At 41.7% G+C, this 24037-nt stretch overlaps 1 protein-coding gene across 1 annotated transcript in view; it reads right to left on the reverse strand.

Moving 5' to 3' along the window:
* Fancd2 (FA complementation group D2) overlaps window positions 1-24037 on the reverse strand; it is a 174658-nt gene that overhangs the window by 48230 nt on the left and 102391 nt on the right. The window contains exons 30-33 of the mRNA XM_045133802.1: window positions 15919-16035; window positions 13896-14024; window positions 13168-13286; window positions 6411-6521 (exon numbers count right to left, since the gene is read on the reverse strand). Of these exons, the coding sequence (XP_044989737.1) occupies window positions 6411-6521; window positions 13168-13286; window positions 13896-14024; window positions 15919-16035 (476 nt within the window). The remainder of the gene's footprint in view (window positions 1-6410; window positions 6522-13167; window positions 13287-13895; window positions 14025-15918; window positions 16036-24037) is intronic.

The following is a 24037-nucleotide window of genomic DNA, read 5'->3' on the forward strand; positions in this document are numbered from 1 at the left end:
AATATTGACAATAAAAAATTCAAACTTCTCATTGACACTGGGGCGGACCAAATAGTCCTGAAAAAGGAGGAAGTGCCCCCCTCCTGGCAGCTTGTGCCTGGCCCTCCCCTACTGGGAGTTAGCGGACAATCCACCTCCTGGGAGACTGCCACATGGCTCCCTTGGACTGACCCAGGTGGAGACAAGGGAAAAGTCCGCCCTCTCGTGGTGACTGGGCTCACCACTAACTTACTAGGGCAAGACATCCTTGGAGATGCCGAGGCTTTCATCACTACTGATCATAAGGCCTTTTATAATAATTTGTTAAATAAAAAAAAATGTCAACAATGGTTTAAGGAAGGGAGGGAATGTCATCCTAAATACTCCAATGAATACCCCCAATTCTAAGGGCCACTACACAGCCCCCCACCATTTAAAATCCAGTGGAGACTGGGGGACCCTATAAGGGTTGAGCAGTGGCCTCTCCCTTCTTCTAAGTTACACCAACTCCACATACTTATTGATCAACAGTTGGAGGCTAAACATATCCATCCCTCCACTAGTCCCTGGAACTCTCCTGTCTTTGTCATAAAAAAGCCTAATGGGTCCTGGAGATTTTTACATGATTTAAGAAAGATCAATGAACGCATGATCCCCTTTGGAACCCCCCAGAGGGGACTTCCATGGATCCCAGCTATTCCCAATATATACCATATTACTATCATTGACATTAAAGATTGCTTCTTCTCTATCCCTCTTCATCCAGGAGACATGGAAAAATTTGCATTCTCTGTACCCGCTATTAACTTTTGTGGCCCAGATAGGAGATTTGAATGGACTGTCTTACCTCAGGGCATGGCTAAGAGCCCGCCCATTTGTCAATATTACCTGTCATCCATTTTCTCTTCTCTTTTCAATCTCCCCAATACCCTGTTTTATATCTACATGGATGATATTATTCTTGGGTGCCTAGATTCCTCCACACTCCAGGACCTTACCCATCAGTGTCTAACTATCCTTCATACTCACGGCTTTAAAGTAGCTACTGAAAAAGTTCAAACTGTGCCTCCCTTTAAGATCTTGGGCTCGACCCTTACTCTAGATACAGTTTCACCTGTTAAACCACAACTTTATATTCAGGATTCTTACACCTTGCCTCAACTCCACAAGCTCTTGGGAGAAATTAACTGGATGAGGCCTTGGATACCCATAACTACTGAAGAGCTGTCCCCTTTGTTTGACCTCCTAAAGGATCTTAACTTCTCCTCTCAGGTAATTTTGTCCCCTTGTCATCAACAAATTTTTTATAAGGTACAACAGGCTATAAATACTGCGACCTTAAAGAGGTTCAATCCTAATTTGCCCATCTCCCTCTACATTTTCTCTGGGGAAACATTATGTACTGCACTGTTGGCCCAGGAAGGTGAGCCCATCCAATGGATCCACCTCTCAATCGGTGGGATCCCCAGAGTTTATTCTATAACCAACCAGGTTGCTGATTGCATTATCAAGGGCAGAGACACCTCTGTCCGGTTGTTTGGCACAGAACCTCACCTTATTGTCACTCCCTTTAAGATAACTGATTTCACCTGGCTTCAGAGAAATAATAACAGAGTTACTATGGCTCTCGAGGGGTTTCTAGGTAAAATTGATTGCCATTATGGCCCCCACAAATGGATGAGTTCTTTCTCCAGGTTAGAATGGAAGCCCCCCAGGCTTTTTCTGTCTCAACCTAACCCTGACTTTCTTACTGTGTTTACCGATGGAGGGCACCTGGGGGCTTCCCTAGTCATTTACCCTCCTTTAAAACAGAAAAAAGAGCCTATCCCCATAAAGTCACTCTCCCATGAGGTTGAGGGGTCAGCACAATTCAAAGAACTATTTGCTGTCGTTCTAGCTTTAGACACCATTCAAGAGCCATTTAACTTATTTTCTGACAGCCTTTATGTTGTTAATTTATTACCCAACCTGGTTAAAGCCCATATTAGATTGGACTCCAACCCTATATCTCCTTTGATGATTCAAGCTCGTTCCCTACTCAAACAAAGAATCAATCCCATTTTTCTTCAACATCTCAAGGGTCATCAAAACTTACCGGGATTTCTCTCTCAAGGAAACAATTTGGCTGATAAAATGGCTTCTATGCCTCAATGTAATACTATTACAGAAGCTACACGCTTCCACTTATTGACCCATGTCAATTGGAGAGGTCTCAAACACAGGTTTCCACAGGTACCAGTCAAGAACCTTAAAAAAATTGTCCGGACTTATAAGTCCTGTCAGCCTTTCCTCCAAGTACCCCCCCTTCAAAATACAGGAAGCAATCCTCGAGGGCTCCGCCCTAATCATCTTTGGCAAATTGATGTCACACACTATTCTCCATTTGGAAAGCTTAAATATATCTTTCTTTCAGTCGATACCTTCTCCCGCGCCTGCTGGGCATCAGCACATGCCGGGGAAAAATCTAAACATGCCATTAGTCATATGCTTCAATGTTTTGCCACTCTTGGGCTACCTGGTCAAATAAAAATAGTTAATGGCCCCTGCTTCATAAGCAAGGCCTTTATAGATTTTCTCCAGACCTGGAAAATTTCACATTCCACAGGCATCCCATACAACCCCTAGGGCCATGCTATAATTAAAAGATATAATCAAACTCTCAAGTCTCAATTACAAAAACAAAAGGGGGAGTCCTTACCCCCACATGACCAACTAAAAAAGGCATTATTTACCCTAAACATTTTAAACTTTTCTAAAGAAAATAAACAATTATCCCCTTTTCAAAAACATTGGTCCTCATCTGTTACCTACAGTTCTATCTGGGTAAGATGGAGAGACCCATTGACTGGGGCCTGGAGAGGGCCTTATCCGCTCCTCACAGCAGGGAGAGGGTTTGGATGTGTCTTCCCTCAAGATGAAAAAAGACCCATTTGGGTACCAGCGAGGGACCTAAAATATTTGTCTGAACAAGAGGACACTGACAATCACTTCTCTAGGGAGTGTCCCACCCCTGAGGACTGTTCCTAAAATGGTCCTTTACCCTGCTAAATTAAATAACTCCCTCCCTTGTGGAGGATTGCTGGCTTTGCCTCCAATCTGGGCCTCTCTGGCTGCTTGCAGTACAGTTGTCCATATGACCTTAAAAAGCTACTCAGCCACCTTCCCCATCCCCGTCCAGCTTTTCCCAATGTTTCCTCTGGGCATTTGGGCCCTTCCTTCTCCTAATAATTCCAGTATAGATGTGAGATACATTCATATTTCCTTCTGTAATTTTAACAAAACTGAGCCCAGTGCTCAACGCTGCCCGCCTTCTGGAATGGCTTATGTTTGTGGAGGCAAAATGGCCTGTAACTTTCCGCCCAGCAATTGGATGGGCCCTTGTGCCCCAGGCACCTTAATCCCTGATGTAGATATCATTCCTGGAAGCTAGATTCCCTGGCTAAGGTAGTCCTACAAAACAGGAGAGGACTAGACCTACTAACAGCCGAAAAGAGAGGCATATGTTTGTTTTTACAGGAAAAATACTGTTTTTATGCCAGTAAATCGGGAATCGTCCAGGACAAGATTAAGAGGCTCCAGGAAGACATGGAGAGGAGGCGACGGGACCCCCAAGACAACCTACTACAGACGGGCTTACATGACACCTTACATCCTCCCTCTATCTGAACCCCACCCCATCCTTCTCCTCCTTCTTCTTCTCCTTCTTCTCCTTCCCCTCCTCCTTATCCTCACTGTCGGGCCTTGTGTAATTAACAAAATCACACAATTTATTCACCAGCGGCTAGAGGTAATAAAACCTCATCAGGTCGAGATATCACAGGCTGACAACTAAGAAATTAAGTTCCTCAGATGACCCACTGCCACCTCCCCTGCCCTCCATGTGACCAATGACGGGTAAGATCCCCAGAGGGGGGACAACCTAAGACAGGCCGTGGAGTGGCTCAGTGAACTAAACACCTGGTACTCAATGACGGGTAAGATCCCCAGAGGGGGACAACCTAAGACAGGGGCCACGGTGACTAATGCTCTTACAAAAACAAAAGGGGGAGATGTTGGGCCCTAAAAGGCCTAGGCGTGAGGCCTAGTGGAACTTCCTGAGCCTAGCTAAAGTTTGGCGACCTGTCTCTGGCCAGCTATGACTCAGCAGGATGCCTAAGGGCTTCTGGCCTGCTACTTCCTCATGGTAATTGTAATTACCATTTCAATAGTTAAAGTTTACTATTGGCCCTTACCTCTTCTCCCACCCTAAAATCCCCGCCTTCGTCCCCAACATGATATAGGCAACTGCTCAGAGTAATAAAGCGAGTTGTTCCTGCATTGCAAAGACTCCCGACTCAGTGTGGTTTTTCTCCAGTGGCCAGGAGAGGTTTCTGAGTTGTCCGACGCTCATCATCCCCTCAACCCCTAGGGAGGAACCAGCAGGCCTGGTCCTTCCCTCGGCACTACCTGTGCGGGAAGGAGCCCCGCACTGGGGCTGAGCTGAAAACATCCTCCCTGTAGACCACTGATAGAAAGCTAGGAAAGCTACACTGTATTCAGGCCTATGGGAGGCAGAAGCCATCAGTGGTGAAAACTGCAAGCCTCAAGTTTGGCCAGCCAGGCCAAACAACCGAACAGGTGCAATATTGGCATGTCGGTTATGGGGGAACCAACTGCTCTCTAATTGGACTGGAGGCCTGCCCTATGAGAGGGAATACATGCCTGGTACTGAAAACCTAATCAAAAGGCTATAGTGAGGGAGGTCATGGGCATTGTCTGGCTAAATGCACATATTATGCTAACCAAACTACCCTGTAAGCACTTTATTTAATGTCCATACCCATATGTTAATGCTACTCTCACTTTTGGTTAGAGAAGCTTCTCTTTTCAGATAGTAGTGACCACTGGGATGACCCAAAAGGAACATACTGCTGAAAAGTGACAGAGGAGTATTCAGTACTGAAACATCTCTAGCACACCTTCTAAGGTTCAGGGTCCACTGTGGAAGAGGTGGCAGAAAGAATAGGAAGGGCAGCACTGCTTATAATGCAATTGTCCAGACAGAAATTGACCTCAATATCTATGACCTCGCAGTGCCTAGCACTACCTTTACAAGACCTTCGTAATAGGAGGAAAAGATGATGACATCAAAATAAAAAAGACTAATGGAGACAGGGAGGAGATATAGTGGAGTGTGGATTTGTAAAGGGGAAAGTGGGGGAGGGGAGGGAATAATCATGGTTTATTGTCTGTAAGTATGAAAGCTGTCAATTAAAAAAAAAATCCTGGCATGGAGGTGCACACCTTTAATCCCAGCACTCGGGAGGCAGAGGTAGGATCGCTGTGAGTTGGAGGCCACCCTGAGACTACATAGTGAATTCTAGGTCAGCCTGGGCTAGAGTGAAACCCTACCTCGAAAAAAACATAAACAAAAACAATGAAATAAATGATGGGCTGGAGAAATGGCTCAGTTGATAAAATACTTGTTGTGCAAGCATAAAGACTTGAATTTAGATCCCCCAAACCCATGGAAAACTAAACACAGTAGCAAGCAAGCATCTGTAATCCTAGCACATCTGTGACAAGATGGGAGGCAGATACATGAGAGTCACTTGGTAACTAATAAGCCAGCTACCCTGGTAATCTCAGTGATTAGAAGAGATCCTGGGCTGCACAGACGGCTTAGTGGTTAAGGTGCTAGCCTGCAAAGCCTAAGGACCCAGGCTTGATTCCCTAGAACCCATGTAAACCAGATGCACCTGGTGGCACATGCATCTAGATTTGTTTGCAGTGGCTTAGAGACCCTGGTTCACCCATTCTCCCTCTCTCTTTCTCTCTCTGTAATAAATAAATATAAAATATAAAATATTTTGGGGAGAGAGATAGCTTAGCAGCAAAGGCACTTGCCTGCAAAACCTAAGGACCCAGGTCTGACTACCCAGAACCCACATAAGTCAGATGCATATGGTGGTGCATGTGTCTGCAGTTCGTTTGCAGTGACTGGAGGCCTGGTGTATTCTCTCTCTCTCTGTCCCTCAATAAAAAGTAAAAAACATATAAAAAAAATTTTTAAATAAAATATTTTGTCAGATGTGGTGGCATGCACTTTTAATCCCAGCACTTGGGAGGCAGAGGTAGGAGAAGCACTGTGAATTCAAGGCTACCCTGAAAGGACATAGTGAATTCCAGGTCAGCCTGGGCTAGAGTGAGACCCTACCTCAAAGAAACAAAATTAATTAATTAATTAATTAATTAAAAGAGACAGAGAGATCCTGCTCAAAATAAGGCAGAAGAATCAACACCAAAAATTGTCTTCTGATCTCCATACATTCATCATGCAACATGTGTGTATGTACTCACACACAAAAGGTGAGAAAGTATATATAGTGAAAAAAAGCTAGAAATATAAATTTCCAGTATAAGTACTAAGAGGAAGATTTCTTGGGACCTACCTGAGTAGTTCCTCCAAAGGCTGTTCCTGTTCCATTTGCCTCAGTCGGCCGGCAAGGACGCCCAGGGCTGAATGTAGAAGATGATGGTTTGCACGATGAACAAATCCTTTCCTAAAGTATTATTTCAGAAAGACTATTTAGACAACATCTGAGGCTACTTGGCTACCAGTCTATACCATTAGTAAGCCATTAGAATTTGATAAAAGAATAACAAGGGCTGGAGAGATGGTGTAGCGGTTAAGCACTTGCCTGTGAAGCCTAAGGACCCCGGTTCGAGGCTCGGTTCCCCAGGTCCCACGTTAGCCAGATGCACAAGGGGGCGCATGCGTCTGGAGTTCGTTTGCAGAGGCTGGAAGCCCTGGCGCACCCATTCTCTCTCTCTCCCTCTACCTGTCTTTCTCTCTGTGTCTGTCACTCTCAAATAAATAAATAAAAAATTTAAAAAAAAAATATTAAAAAAAAAAAGAATAACAAGTCTTCAGATATGAAAGTCAGTCACAGATCTATGTATCAGGTTAGAAGTTAAAGTGCAGCAGAGTATGGTAGCATATGCTTATAATCCCAGCACTCAAGAGACTAGGAGGATAGTGAATTTGCAGTGAGCCTGGACTAGCTACTTAGTAAGTTCTGGGTTGGTATGGTTTATATAGCAATACCCTGAACAAACAGGAAGATGAAGTATCCCCCAAACTGTCTTTCTCAATGCTCATGGGTTTTCCAGAAAACAAACTGCTTTTTCATTCCATATATAACAGTGTTTTTTAAAATATAAAAGTAATTTTGTCAAGTCATGTTCAAGTCATAGTACGTGCTCAATCAAGAATACCTCTTGGAGCCGGGTGTGGTGGCGCACGCCTTTAATCCCAGCACTCGGGAGGCAGAGGTAGGAGGATTGCCGTGAGTTCGAGGCCACCCTGAGACTCCATAGTGAATTCCGGGTCAGCCTGGACCAGAGTGAGACCCTACCTCGAAAAAAAAGAAGAAAGAATACCTCTTGGGCTAAGGAGATGGCTCAGTGGTTAAAAGTGCTTAAAAGCGCTTAAAAAAAGCTGCACAAGGGCTGGAGAAATGGCTTAGCAGTTAAGGGCCCTGGTTAGAGGCTCCATTCCCCAGGACCCACGTTAGCCAGATGCACAAGGGGGCGCACGCATCTGGAGTTCATTTGTAGTGGGTGGAGGCCCTGGCACACCCATTCCCCCCCCCTCTGCCTCTTTCTCTCTCTGTCGCTCTTAACTAAATAAATAAAAACGAACAAAAAATATATATATTTTAAAAAAAGCTGCACAAGCCTGATGACCAGAATTCAATTCCCCATAATCCACATGAAGCTGGATACAGCAGTGCATGCATCAGTAATCTCAACTTGCCTAGAGCAATGGGATGCTGAGATTGGAGAATCCTGAAGCTTGTGGCCAGCTAGTCTGTCATTCACAGTGGTGAACAAGAATCCCTGTCTAGAGCAAGGTGGAAGGCTAGGACTGATATCCTGTACACACATACACAGCAAACATCATTAATAATGAACTGGGTGTAGCGGTGTACACCTTTAATCCCAGCACTTGGGAGGCAGAGGTTGGATGAACGATCACCATGAGTTCAAGACCACCCTGACACTACCAAGTGAATTCTAGGTTAGCCTAGGCTAGACAGAAACCCTCCCTTGGAAGATCCAAGAAAAGAGAGAGAGAAAGAAAGGAAGGAAGGAAGGGAGGGAGGGAGGGAGGGAGGGAGGGAGGGAGGGAGGGAGGAAGGAAGGAAGGAAGGAAGGAAGGAAGGAAGGAAGGAAGGAAGGAAGGAAGGAAGGAAGGAAGGAAGGGAAGGAAGAAAACAAAAAAAGAATGGGCTTTATGTGGATGCTGAGTAATCAACCCAGACTGTCAGGATTTGTAAGCAAGTGCCTTTAACCACTGAGCCATCTCTCCAGCCCCAAATTTCTATTTATTTTTTATTTAATTAATTATTATTTTATTTTCGAGAGCAGGAAAGAAAGAAAGAGAGAGAGAGAGAGAGAGAGAGAGAGAGAGATGGGGGTGAGGAGAGAATGGGCGGGCCAGGGTCTTTCAGCTGCTGTAAATGGACTCCAAATGTGTGCACCCCCTTAGGCACATATGCAACACTGCATGTTTGTGTCACTTTTTGTGTCTGGCTTACATGGGACCTGGAGATTCAAACATGTGTTCTTAACCTTTGCAGACAAGTGCCTTAACTGCTAGCCCATCTCTCTAGCCCTCTATTTTTTTTATTTACTTACAGAGAGAGAGAGAGAGAGATTGGGGGTGCACCAGGTCCCCTAACCACTGCAAATGAACTACAGATGCATGAGCTACTTTGTGCATCTGGCTTTATGTGAACCAGTGCTGGGTATGGTAGCACATGCCTTTAATTCCAGTACTTGGGAGACAGAGGTAGGAGGATCACTGAGTTTGATGCTACCCTGAAACTACATAGTGAATTCTAAGTCAGCCTGGGCTAGAGCAAGTCCCTACCTCGAAAAACAAAACAAGCCAAAAAAAAAAAAAATCATTAATTAAGTCAGTTCCATCTTGGAACTATTTTTCCCTTCCTTTTTAAGCCTACAACATCATTTCAGGCCAGGCCTCTAGACTATGGCAGTACATATAACTGGTTTTTGCTTGTTTTTTGTTCTTTTCCAATCTGTTGCTGGGTATGGTGGCACATGCCTTTAATACCAGCATTTGGGAGGCAGAAGTAGGAGGATCACTGTGAGTTCAAGGCCAGCCTGGGTCTACAAAGTGAGTTTCAGGTCAGCCTGGGCTAGAGTGAGATCCTACTTCTAAAAGCTAAAACAAAGCTGGGCATGGTGGTACATGCCTTTAATCCCAGCACTCGGGAGGCAGAGGTAGGAGGACTGTTGTGAGTTCCAGGACACCCTGAGACTACATAGTGAATTCCAGGTCAACCTGGGACAGGGTGAGACACTACCTCAAAAAAAAAAAAAAAAAAAAAAAAAAAAAAAAAAAAAACCACCAAAACAAAAACCCTGAAACAAAGAAAGAAATTCAATCTGTCTTACATGCTACTGTCAAACAGATTTTTTTTTAGGGCTTTATACCACACCCATCTTCCACATGGCAGGGGCTCTCTGTACTCTCTCCTCTTTCCTTCACATAATCTAATAAAGTCTCTCTAAACCTTAATCAAAAGACTTACTTCAAATGTGTTCATTGTATCATGTCTATGGCAAAAAATATAACAGCAAAAGGGACTCCAAAATTGCATTCCTACACAGTATTTGAATTCTTCTGCCTCACCTTCAGACCACACAATCTGACCCCTGAAGCTTTTCCAGGAACCTTTTCCTTTCCTTCTTTTTCTTTTTCTATTCCCCTCTCTTTCTCCTTCCTTCCTTCCCCTTTCTCTCTCATTTTGAGACAAGATCTCATGTAGGCCTTTAACACACTATATAGTGAGGATGACCTTGAACTTCTGATCCTCTTGCCTCTACCTCTCAAGTGGTAGGATTATAGGCATATGCCATCACAACCAGCTTATTTGTTGCTAGGGATCAAACTCAGGGCTTCGTGCATGTAAGGCAAGCACACTACTAACCATGCTGATTGCTTTTTTGTTTTGCATTTATAAAAGTAGGGTCTCACTCTAGCCCAGGCTGGCCTCAAACTAACAGTGATCCTCCTACCTCTGCCTCAGCTAGATTTGCTTTTTTTTTTTTTTTTTTTTTTACGAGGTAGGGTCACACTCTACTTCAGGCTTATGTAGTCTCAGGGTGGCCTCAAACTCATAGTGATCCTCCCACTTCTGCCTCCCGACTACTGGGATTAAAGGCATGTGTTACCATGCCTGGCTTAGATTTGCCTTTTTTGTTGTCTGTCTGTTTTTTTTTTTTTTTTTTGAGGTTGGGTCTCACTCTTGCCCATGCTGATCTGGAATTCACTCAGTAGTCTCAGGCTGGCCTTGAACTCCTAACAATCCATCTACTTCTGCCTCCCAAGTACTGGGATTAAAAGTGTGTACCACAATACCCAGCTAGACTTGCTTTTTATTTCTTTTTCTTTATTTTCAAGGTAGGGTCTCAGGGTGGCCTTGAACTCATTGCGATCCTCCTACCTCTATCTCCCAAGCTCTGGGATTAAAGATGTGCACCACCATGCCTGGTTTTTATTTTATTTTTAAAATATTTATTTTTATTTATTTATTTGAGAGGGACAGAGAGAAAGGGGCAGAGAGAGAATGGGCATGCCAGGGCCTTCAGCCGCTGCAAACAAACTCCAGACATATGCACCACCTTGTGAACCCAGTTTACATGGATCTTAAGTCCTCTGACTTTGTAGGAAAGTGCTAAGACATCTCTTCAGCCCTAGACCTACTTTTTTGTTGTTGTTGTTTTGGGTTTTCAAGGTAGGGTCTTACTCTAGCCCAGGTTGATGTGGGATTCACTCTGTAGTCTCAGGGTGGCCTTGAACTCATGACAATCCTCCTACCTCTACCTCCTAAGTGCTGGGATTAAAGGTGTGTGTCACTATGCCTGGCTTTAGACTTACTTTTTAATTAAACATAATCATTTTTTAAGACATGATGCTGCATGCATTACATAGCCATGTGGCTGTATCACACTTTGTTTACACATTTACCAGCTGATGGACATTTGTGTTCAAGCTTTCATGTGGACACATGCTTTCATTTTCCTGGCCCAAAGTCAATGGGTGGGTTGGCTAGGTTATATGATAGGTACTATCTGTGCTCTATCTGCTCTATCCTCTTGGTATAGGCTTACTGGAGAATCTTAAGCTTAAATTTATGGGAAGTTTTATCTTTTGAGCTTTAGGGCTTATCTCCAGCTGCCTCCTTGAGAACTTGTTTGAGGGGAGTGCAGCTACTTGTATACCTTTGCCAGAAAAATGGCCCCTCACTACTTGGGGAAGGTCATCCTCTTTGATCAAGCACACAGGTTTGGGAGGGATGCACATGCAGCATTGAGGGAAGAAGAGAACAACTGTCTAGCCAGCCAGACCAGATGAATCAACCTGGCAATCAATGGGGTGACAAATGTTGCAGCCAGATCATCTGCACATCCTCCAGCTGCCTCCTCAACACCCTCTTAGAAATGTCATCAATACCTTAGACTCACATCTAAAATGGAATCTACCGCCAGGCGTGGTGGCGCATGCCTTTAATCCCGCACTTGTGAGGCAGAGGTAGGAGGATCACCATGAGTGCGAGGCCATCCTGAGACTACAATAATGAGTTCCAGGTCAGCCTGGACTAGTGTGAAACCCTACCTCAAAAAACCAAAAAACATGGTTTGACTCAGTAAACGCACCAGCCATTTTCTGAGCCAAGAGACTGGAGCTATTCTTTTCTTTCCCTCTCTCTCTTAGCAATTAATATATAGGGAAAGTATGAAGTATATTGGGTTTTTATTTATTTACTTTAGTTGAAAGAAAGAGAAACATGTACATACATAGAGAGAGAGAGAGAATGGGTATACTTGGGCCGCTGAAAATTAATTCCAGAGGCATGTGTCACCTTGTGCATCTGGCTTATGTAGGTCCTGGGGAAATCAAATCTGGGTCCTTTGGCTTTGCAGGCTAGCACCATAACTGCTAAACCATCCCTCCAGCCTTCTCCCACTACTCTCTACTTTTCTCTTTCCCAAATCCTGTTGACTTATCACCTAGATAAATCTCTCTTCAGTTTCCAAACTCTCATCATCTCCTATCTGCACTAGATTAATTTCACTGTACTTAACACCATTATTTCTACTTTTGCCTATGTTGTATCTCCCTAAAGACAAGGGCCTCATCAAGTCCAACTGCTTCTATGGTGCCACAAAATACCCTAGCTCACACTATGTTCACTTTTTCACTACATAATTTGGGATTCACTTACAACTTGTTTAAACAAAATGTCATACTGAATATTCTCCCCAGTTATTAATTTTTTCTAAATATTTTTATTTGCACATGTGTGTGTATGGGCATGTCCAGGTCCCTTGTTGCTACATATGAATAACAGATGCATGCACCACTTTACATAGGTGTGCAGAATTGAACCCAGGCCAGGCTTTGCAAGCAGGTGCTTTTATCTGCTGAGTCATCTCTTCTTTTTCTTCATCTCCTCTTTATTCTTTTATAAGACTGGCCACATTTGGGGGGAGGGGGAGAGGTCTTACTATGTTACCCAGGTTGGTCTCAAGATCCCTGTGAACACAACAGATTTTTCCACCTCAGCCTTGCCAGTAGCTATAACTTTATGAACACAAGCCCTGCCTAGCCTATTTACTATAGATTGCTTGTGACAGTAAACACAAGAAATAAGATGGCTAGATTTGCCAGGCATGATGACACATGCCTTTAATCCCAGCACTCGGAAGGCAGACGTACGAAAATTGTCGTGAGTTCAAGGCCACCCTGAGACTACACAGTGAATTCCAGGTCAGTCTGGGCTAGAGCGAAACCCTACCTTGAAGCCTCTTTCTTACAATTCCAGTGTTTAGTCAGGTGAAAAAGCAAGCACAAGGCTGGAGAGATGGTTCAGCATGTTAAGGCATTTGCCTGCAAAGCCTGATGGCCTATGTTTGATTCCCCAGTACCTATGTAAAGCCAGATGCACAAAGTGTTGCATGCACCTGGAGTTTGTTGCAATGGTTGGAGCCCTAGCACCCATTCACATTCACACACACTCTCTCTCTCACTCTGCTTGCAAATAAATAAATAAATATTAAAAGGAAAATAAAAACACACACACTCCTTTCTCCATACCTCTGACATGTACTTACCAAGCAAAAAGTGAGTGAAAAATCTGCAGTAGCCTTTGGTAACAGGACGACATGATGTGGTGCTCTTGAGCTTCCACTCCTGGTCTGTCATCTACACCATGATCCTCTGCGAGGAAGCACTAAAAAGACAACTGATTTTAGTACAGCTATTGCTCTTGTTTTTCTTTGATTTTTCTCAGCTAACTTGAGGCTAGAGAAATGTATTAGCAGTTAAGGCACTTGTCTGCAAAGCCAAAGGATCCTGGTTTGATTTTCCAGGACCCATGTTAAGCCAGATGCACAAGGGTATGCACCTGGAGTTTGTCTGCAGTGGCTGGAGGCCCTGACGTGCCCATTCTCTCTCTCTCTTTCAGCCTCTTTCTCTCAAAAATAAGTAAATAAATAAATATATAATAAACTCTGGCAGTTGCTTACAGACCCTCACTGCTAAGCCTTCCAGCAAAACATAATTTTCTCTTTCTTGCCCCATCTACCTCGAAAAAAAAGGAAAAAAAAATTCTGAAGGCTGCTTGACCTGGTACTCTGGACATTCTTACTCACTCTAAAGACCCCACCCACTCTATGTAAGACTTCCATCAGTGAGCCTGTCTGTTCTCAAGAACATATAAATGTCTCTCTCCACCTAAGTTCTCCAGCTTGCCTGCACTATTTCTTTTTCCTCTCACTCTCCAATAACATTGTCCTTGAGGGATTTATAAGTTTCTATAATGATGTGATGGTGTTCTGACCTGAAAGTAATTGTGAATATTCTCCAGGTGGTTACACATTGGGACCAGTAACTGAACAACACAATCAACAACTTCTTGGGCAGATCTCTGATGAAGATGTGAAAATCCAATGTTCCGGCTTCCTTTATTCTACAGTAAATTCAAAGTTACAAAGAAATAAATTGCTGGACACATCCACTAAAACCAAATTTGTTAAAGAGACAAGTTAAGGTTCTGATCCCACATAGAATATAGAAGAAATAAGTGGCTTATTTAAAATAGTCCAAGAAAGAAATTTAAAAAATTAAAAAGGGGCCGAGGAAATGGTTCAGTGGCTAAAAGGTGCTTGTTCCATAAGCCTGCTTATCAGTGCTTGCATGCTCAGTGTACATCCTCACTGCATGCAAGGTGGTATATGCATCTGTAAACTAATTCCTTGTGGAAATGGGAGGCGCAGCCTGGAAAATCTCAAAAGCTGATGAGCCTGCTTGTCTGGCCTTCCAAGAAGCAAACAACAAAAAGACACCCTGTCTCAAACAAAGTGGAAAGCAAGGACTAACACCCTGAGGTTGTCTATGAATTTGATGCACATGGCACAACCCACACATTAAACACACACACAAAAACAAAAACATTATGTACATGTAGGAAAATAGAAAATTGTGTTTTTTTTGAAGTTGGGAGCTAGGGAGATTGCTCACTGGTTAAAGGTGCTTGCTTACATAGCCTTCTAGTCTGAGTTCAATTCCCCAGCACCCATGTAAGCTGGATGAATAAGTGGCACGAGTATGTGATGTCTGTTTGTATTCACAAGAGACACTGGTGTACACATACACATACACAAAATTTTTTTTAAGTTAAAAAAAAAAAAAACAGACCAAGGCTGGAGAGATGGCTCAGTGGATAAGCACTTGCAGTCAAGTGTGATAGTTTGAGATTGGATCTCCAGACTTCATTTCAAGCTGAACATAGTAGCAAGATTGTGAACATCTGTAATCCCACCCTATAGTGAGGTGGGAGACTGAGACAAGAGAATCCCCTAGAAGCTCACTAGCCCAGGAAACACAGTGTTTGAGCAAGAGACACAGCCTCAAAACAAGGTGCAAAATAAGGACCAACACCCGAGGCTGTCCTCTGACTGATGCACACACATGGCAAATGTATTTCCACACTTATGTGCGTGCACACACGCACGCACACGCACACACACACAATTAAAAACAAATACAGACTGAGCTGTATTTAGAAAATGAAGGCAGGAGAAGCAAGAGTTCAAGCTTATTCTTAGCTACATTGTGATTCCAAGGCCAGTTTGGTCTACATAAGACCCTGAATCTAAAAGCTAGCCAGGTTTGGTAGTGCATGTCTTTAATCCCAGCACTCGGGAGGCAGAGGTAAGACTGCCATAAGTTCAAGGCCACCCTGCGACTACAGTGAATTCCAGGTCAGCTTGAGCTAGTGAGACCCTACCTTAAAAAAAACAACAAAAAACAAAAAACAAAACAAAACAAAAAACCCTAAAACTCAAAAATAAGGCTGAAGAGATAGCTTAGTAGTAAAGGCATTTGCTTGTGGAGACCGAGATTTAATTCCCCAGGCATAAGGCAGATGCACAAGGTGGCGCGTGTATCTGGAGTTCATTTGCAGTGGTTGAAGGCCCTGGTGTGCCCATTCTTTCTATCTGCCTCTCAAATAAATCAAATTAAAAAAAAATTTAAAACCTAAAAATATAGACCCATCATAATTAATGAGCTTAAGTTCACACATGCAGAACAAATGCTAAATAGATACCCAAGCCATTTTATTGTTTGCATCATCCAACCTCTTCCCCATAATCTGGGTATCCTAGTGTATCTTGTATGTACAGCTCCTGTTCTGACCTCTTTGTTACACTGAGGTTTTGATTAGGCTTAGTCTTAGAGGCTCTTAAACCAAACCTGAGGGCTGGGGGCAGGAGGAGTTTAGTAGCAGAGAGCTTGCCTAGTATTCATGAGGCCCTGTGTTCAATCCTTGGTACCACAAATAAACAAATAAATTTGCTAACCTTGAGGAAGGGGATTCTCTTGGCAAAAGAAGGCATCAGGATATTCTCTAACTTCTGGGAGAGATCGTCCAGTAGGAAAAGCAGCTCGGAAGGCCCAAGTTGCACAACTTCTGTAGCCTATATACATGGAAGACAGAAAAAATAGTTACAATTATGATCTAGGCAACATATTTTCAATATAGTTCATGTTTACTCTTCCAAATCTGACATCTAATGGAAAATGGAAAGTCAGGCTGGAGAGTTGGCTCAGGGGTTAAGGCACTGGCCTGCAAAGCTTAATGTCCCAAGTTCCATTCGCCAGGATCCACATAAAGCTGGATGTAAAAGTAGCACATGCTTCTGGAGTTCCTTTGCAGCATTAAAAGGCCCTAGCACACCAATTCTCTCTGTCTCTCTACTTGCAAATAAATAAATAAAAATAGATGGGCTGACTTCTAGCTAAAATGGCAGTGGAGTGGTCACACCAAAGTAGCCTAGGGGGGAAAATAAGCAAACAAACAGGAAAATATACTCTAAAAGATAACATCTGTCAAAGAACATTACTTTATCCAGCAAAGCTATCTATCTAAATTGACAGAGAACTAAGGACGCCCCACAACAAAAACAGACTAAAGGTATATATGACAACTAAGCCAGCTCTACAGAAAATACTTGATCCTGAAAAGAAAGGAAAGCACACATGTGAGTAAATAGAAAAAAAAAAAAAAACCATACTCAAATAATACTTAATAGAAGAGAGTAAAGGAAAAACAGCAAACACAAATAAGACTGGCAAGAATACATACCCTTTCAATAATAACTCTTTTTTAAAAAAAAATACATATTTATTTATTTAAGAGAAAAAGAGGCAGAGAGAGAGAGAGAGAGAGAGAGAATGGGCACACCAGGGCCTGCAGCCACTGCAAACAAACTCCAGATGCATGTGTCCCCCTGGTGCATCTGGCTTACATGGATCCTGGAGAATCAAACCTGGGTCTTTAGGCTTTGTAGGCAAACACCTTAACAACTAAGCAATCTCTCCAGGCCTAATAAGCTCTTTATTTATTTATTTATTTTTGATTTTTAAATGTAGGATCCTGCTCTAGCTGAGGATGACCATGAATACATTATGTAGTCTAAGGGCAGCCTTGAGCTCAAAAATAACTCTTAAGCACTTGCCTGTGAAGCCTAAGGACCCTGGTTCAAGGCTCGATTCCCCAGGACCCACGTAAGCCAGATGCACAGGGGGCCCACGCACCTGGAGTTTATTTGCAGTGGCTAGAAGCCCTGGCATGCCCATTTTTTTTTCTCTCTCTCTCTCTTTCTGTGGCTCTCAAATAAATAAATAAATAAATAAGAATAAAAATAAATAAATAACTCTTAGATGGGCATGGTGATGCACACCTTTAATCCCAGCACCTGGGAGGCAGAAGTACTAGGATCACCATGAGTTCAAGAGCCACCCTGAGACTACATAGTGAATTCCAGGCCAGCCTTAGCTAGAGTGAGACCCTATCTTGAAAAAACAAAAACAAAAAAGGTCATTTTATATTGATGAAAGAAAAAATTCAACAGGAAAACATTACAATTCTAAACATACACACACAAAGAAGAGGGCTCCCAATTTCATCAAACACTATTAGACTTAAGGTCACGGATAACACCAAGCACAATTGTAGTTGGTGAATATAATACTCCACTTTCATCAACTGAGAAGCCATCCTGGGAAAAATAAATAGAAAGACATCTGGATTAAATATACTCAAAAATACTCATTGGAGAAAAGAAGACAGCCTCTTCAACAAATGGTGCTGGGAAAACTAGATATGTATCTGTAGAAGGATAAAAAAAAGATCCTTCATGTATAAGATGTATAAGATTTAAGTCCAAATTCCTTACAATGTGCTCCTCCAGACACAAAATGGCCTGGATATCCACAACCTCACAGTGCCTGACACTACATACACAAGACCATCATAATAATAAGTAAAGATCACAACATCAAAATAAAAGAGAAACTGATTGAGAGGTGGAGGGGATATGATGGATAGTGGAGTTTTGTTAGGGGAGGAAGGGAATTAGGATATTATTTATAATTATAAGGGAATAGGATATTATTTATAATTATGGAAGTTGGTAATAAAAATTATTTTAAAAAGCAAGATAACTGGATCTTATCTAAAAAAAATTAAGTCCAAATGGATCAAAGACCTCAATATCAGACCTTAAACTCTGAAACTGATAGAAGAAAAAGTAGGGGAAACCCTTCAACATATTGGTCTTGGCAAATTATAATCCCAATTGCACAGGAAATATAACAACAGATCAACCTCTGGAACCTCATGAAATTACAAAGCTTTTGTACAACAAAGGACACTGTGAATAGAGCAAAGAAGCAACCTACAGGATGGAAGAACATTTTTGCCAGCTATACTCTGAGAGGATTAGTATCTAGGATATAAAGAATTCAAAAACTATATAATAAGAAATCAAACAACTTAATTAAGAAATGGGCTATAGAACTAAATAGAGAGTTCTCAAAAGAAGAAATACAGATGGCAAATATCTTTAAAAAAAAATGTCCTACGTCCCTGGCAATCAGGGAAATACAGATTAAAATTACAGTGAATTACATCTCACTCCTGTCAGATTGGCCACCATCATGAAAACAAATGATCATAAATGTTGGCGAGGATGTGGAAAAAGATACACTGTTGGTGGGAATGCAATCTGGTCCAGCCATTGTGGAAATCAGTGTGGAGGTTCCTAAAACAGCTAAAGATTAATCTACCATATGACCCAGCTATAGCACTCCTAGGCATATATCCTAAGGACTCATCTCATTTCCTTAGAAGTACGTGCTCAACCATGTTTACTGCTGCTCAATTTATAATAGCTGGGAAATGGAACCAGCTTAGATGTCTCTCAACTGATGAGTGGATAATAAAGATGTGGCACATTTATACAATGGAGTTCTACTCAGCGGTAAAGAAAAATGAAGTTATGAAATTTGCAGAAAAATGGATGGACCTGGAAAGGATTATACTAAGTGAGGTAACCAAGGCCCAGAAAGCCAAGTGCCACATGTTCTCCCTCATATGTGGATCCTAGCTACAGATGATTGGGCTTCTGTGTGAGAATGAAAATACTTTGTAGCAGAGGCCAGTAAGTTAAAAAGGAAATATAAAAGGAAGAGAAAGGAAGGGAGGAGGGTACTTAATAGGTTGATATTGCATATATGTAAGTAGAATGATTGAGATGGGGAGGGGATATGATGGAGAATGGAATTTCAAAGGGGAAGTGTGGGGGGGGGAGGGTATTACCATGGGATATTTTTTATAATCATGGAAAATGTTAATAAAACTTGTGAAAGATAATAAAAATTTTAAAAATTACAATGAAATTCCATCTCACTCCTGTCAGATTGGCTACCATCATGAAAACAAATTAACATAAATACTGGAGAGGATGCAGATAAAGGGCAACCCTTCTACACTGTTGTTGGAATGCAATCTGGTCCAGCCATTGTGGAAATAAGTGTAGAGGTTCCTGAGACAGCTAAAAATAGACTTACCATATGACCCAGCTATAGCACTCCTAGGCATATATCCTAAGGACTCGTCTCACTGCCTTAGAGATACTTGCACAACCATGTTTATTGCCGCTCTATTCATAGTAGCTAGGAAATGGAATCAGCCTAGATATCCCTCAACAGATGAGCAGATAATGAAGATGTGGTACATTTATACAATGGAGTTCTGCTCGGCAGTAAAGAAATATCAAATTATGAACTTTTCAGGGAAATGGATGGATCTGGAAAGGATTATACTTAGTGAGGTAACCCAGGCCCAGAAGGCCAAATGTCACATGTTCTCTCTAACAATGATTGGACTTCTTCTATGTGAGTAGGAATAAAATACAGTAGTAGAGGTAAGTAAGCAAGAAAAGAGATATAGAATACAATGGGAGAGAGGGGGGACTTAATAGGATGGTAATGTATATATGTTAAATAGAAGAACAGATTAATGGGAGTGAAAAGACCAAAATGAGGTCAGGGGAAGTGATTGAATAAAGGAAAGGTAGAGGGAGGAGTAATGAAAATCTAAGAGGAGAGCCGAGTATGGTGGCACACGCCTTTAATCCCAGCACTCGGGAGGCAGAGGTAGGAGGATCACCATTGAGTTCAAGGCCACCTGAGACTACATAGTGAATTCCAGGTGAGCCTGCACTAGAGTGAGACCCTACCTCAAAACAAACAAACAAACAAACAAACAAAAAATCTAAGTCACATGGAAATCTACTTTTTTGGACAATTAAATGCTCGCTCAGAAGCCATAGATTGCTAATAGAAAATTTTCAATGCCAGGTATGGGATACCTTCCAGTGAGTTGTTGGCCAGGGAGGTCACTGATACTCCCAAAGCATTACAGGCCATTGCTGAGGCTCTTGGTTTCCCAACAGGAATAGATGGTAAGACCCTATTGCTGAAGACTCCACATACTTGGGCTGCAAGGACACTGAGAAATCCTGCTGGAGCTGAGCTAAAAATGACCATTGTGTAGACCATCAGTCAGAACACTTGAAAAAGCTATGCTGCATGCAGGTCAGTCGGACAGAGAGAAATCACTAGTGAAGATACACAATAGCGGACACTGCAAGCCTTATATTTGGCCAGCCAGGCCAAATGAGCCAACAGGTGCAGTAGTGGCACATCTGTTATTGGGGAAATCAACTGCTCTCATATTTGACTGGAGGCCCGCTCCATGGGAGGGAATACATCCCTTATACTGAAAACCTATAACAGGGGTAGTCATGAGCCCTAGGGTTGTAATGTCTGCTGGTATCTGGCTAAATGTACATAGTATGCTCACCAAACTGCCCAGTAAGTACTCCTCTAGATGATCATACCCATATATTAATGCTACTCTCACTTTTGGTTAGAGAAGCTTCTCTTTTCAGATAGCAGTGACCTGGGGATGACTCAGAAGGTACCATGGTGCTGAGAAGAAGGAACAGAGGGGTGCTTAGCACTGAAATATTTCTATTACACCTTCCAAGCTCAGGGTCCATTGTGGAAGAGGTGGCAGAAAGAATGTAAGAGCCAAAGGAAGGGTAGGACTCCTTACAACATGCTTCTTCAGACACAAAGTGGCCTGGATATCCATGACCTTACAGTGCCTGATACTACCTACACAAGACCATCATACTAGAAGGAAAAGATAATGACATCAAAACAAAAGAGAGACTGATTGAAAGGGGGAGGGAATATGATGAAGAGTGGAATTTCAAAGGGGACAGTGGTGGAGGGAGGGAATTACCATGGGATATTTTCTACAATTATGAAAGTTGTCAATAAAATAAATAAATAGATAAAAATTTCAGCTGGGTGTGGTGGCACATGCCTTTTATCCCAGCACTTTGGAGGCAGAGGTAGGAGGTTCACTAAGAGTTTAAGGCCACCCGGAGACTACATAGTGAATTCCAGGTCAGCCTGAGCTAGAGTGAAACCCTAAGTAGAAAAACAAACAAACAACCAACCAAAAATTCACAGAATCAAATGATAATGATAACATAATTTACCAAAACCTTTTGGACAAAATGAAGGCAGTCCTAAGAGAGAAATTTATAGCTTTAAGTGCCTATATTTAGAACTTAGAAAGGTCACAAGTAAACAACTTAATGCTTCACCTTATAGCCTGGGAAAAAAAGAAAAAGGCAAACCAAAAATCAGTAGAAGGGAAGAAATTATACAAATTAGGGCAGAAATTAATGAAATACAAAACAAAAAACAATACAAAGATATAAGGAAACAAAGAGTTGGTTCTTTGAATGAATAAACAAGATTGATAAACTCTTAGCAAATATGACCAAAAGAAAGAGACACAAATTAATAAAATTAAAGATGAAAAAGACATTAGCACAATAGATACCAAAGAAATTCAGAAAATCATAAGGATATAGTTTAAGAACATATACTACACTACTTTTGAAAATCTGAAAGACATGGATGACTTCCTAGATTTATATGACCTCACAAATTAAATTAGAGTGAGATAAACCATTTAAATAGACCTATAACAAGTACGGAGATCCAAACAGTTATAAAAGATCACTGAACAAAAAAAAATTCCAGGCCCAGATGGATTCACTGATGAATTCTACCAGACCTTTACAAACTAGTTACCAATGCTCCTGAAACTTTTCCATAAAATCAAAAAAGAAGGAATTCTACCAAACTCCTTCTATGAAGCCAGCATCAACCCTGATACCAAAACCAGACAAAGGCTAACAAAAGAAAAAATTACAAGCCAATCTGTCTCATGAACATAGATGCAAAATTTTTCAACAAAATATTGGCAAACAGAATATAAGAATACATCAAAAAGATCACTTGACACAAGTAAGTAGGCTTTATCCCAGAGATCTAGGCATGGTTCAGCATATGCAAATCAATAAATGTAATGCACTAGATAAATGGACTGAAGGACAAAAATCACACGATCATCTCAATAGATGCAGAAAAAGCATTTGACAAAATCCAACATCCCTTCATGATAAAAGTTCTAAAGAAACTGGAAAGAGAAGGAACATATTTCAACCTAATAAAGGCTATTTGTAAAAAAAAAAAACCCACAGCCAACATAAAACTAAATGGGAAAAACTTGTACCTTTTCTACTAAAATCAGGAACAAGACAAGTCTTAGCTATAGCCAGGTATAGTGGAGCATGCCTTTAATCTCAGCACATGGGAGGGAAAAGTAGGAGGCTCTCCATGAGTTTCAGGCCACCTGGAAGCTACATAGTGAATTCCAGGTCAGCCTAGAGCAAGAGCAAGACCCTACCTCAAAAAATCAACAAAAGGGATGGAGAGATGGCTTAATGGTTAAACGCTTGCCTGTGAAGCCTAAGGACCCCAGTTTGAGGCTCGATTCCCCAGGACCCACGTTAGCCAGATGTACAAGGGGGCGCACCCATCTATTCATTTGCAGTGGCCGGAGGCCCTGGCACGCCCTCTCTCTCTCCCTTTTTCTCTGTCTGTTGCTCTCAAATAAATAAATAAATAAATAATTTTTAAAAATAAAAAAAAAGCATTAAGTCTTAGCAATAAGACAAGAGATATACCTAAAAGGGATACAAATTAGAAAGCAAGAGATCAAATTATCATTATTTGCAGAAGATATGATTCTATATATAAAGAACCCTATGACTCTACCAGCAAATTGTTAGAGCTGATAAACACTTTTAGCAATACAGCAAGATACAAAATCAACACACAGAAATCAGAAACTTTCCTATATGCTAACAACAAACATGATGAGGATGAAATCAGTGAATTACTCCCATTCACAATTGCCTCAAGAAAAAAAAAATGATTTAAGTTCCTTGGAATAAACCTACCCAAGGAAGTGAAGGATCTCTCCAGTGAAAACTTAAAAAAATTAAAAATTTCAGAAGACACTAGGAAATGAAAAGCCATCCCATGTTCTTGGATTAGAAGAAGAAATATTATGAAAATGTCAATCTTACCAAAAGCTATCTACATATTTAATGCAATCTCCATCAAAATTCCAATGGCATTCTTCATATAAATATAAAAAACTCCTAAAATTCATTTGGAAGCATAAAAAGCTTCAAATATCCAATACAATTTTGAGCAAGACAAATAAGGCTGGTAATATCACCACACCAAATTTAGCATACAGCAGAGCAAAACAAAACAAAAATAGCATGATGCCAGCAAAAAGACAAACACATAAATCAGTGGTAGAGCTTAGACAACCCATCTGCTTTTCAACAAAAATGCCAAAAATATTCATTGGAGAAAACAGAGCTTCTTTAACAAATGGTGCTGGGAAAACTAGATATGTATGTGTAGAAGAATGAAAATAGATCCTTATCTGTCTCCATGCACAAACATCAATTTCAAATGGATTAAAGACCTTAATATCAGACCCAAGACTCTGAAAATGCCAGAGTGTCGCGACCACCTTGACCAGCAAGAATGACGCGACCCAAGAGCTCTTCTTTAAGCAGTTTATTCAGGAACCTTGAACAATCTTCTGACCCCGGGGAGAGCCGACCCACAAGCTAAGTAGTCCTGCACTAGCCAACCCTAGTGAGCCACATGGCCCATGCAGAT

The sequence above is a fragment of the Jaculus jaculus genome, chromosome 14, assembly GCF_020740685.1.
Source record: "Jaculus jaculus isolate mJacJac1 chromosome 14, mJacJac1.mat.Y.cur, whole genome shotgun sequence".
NCBI lineage: Eukaryota > Metazoa > Chordata > Mammalia > Rodentia > Dipodidae > Jaculus > Jaculus jaculus.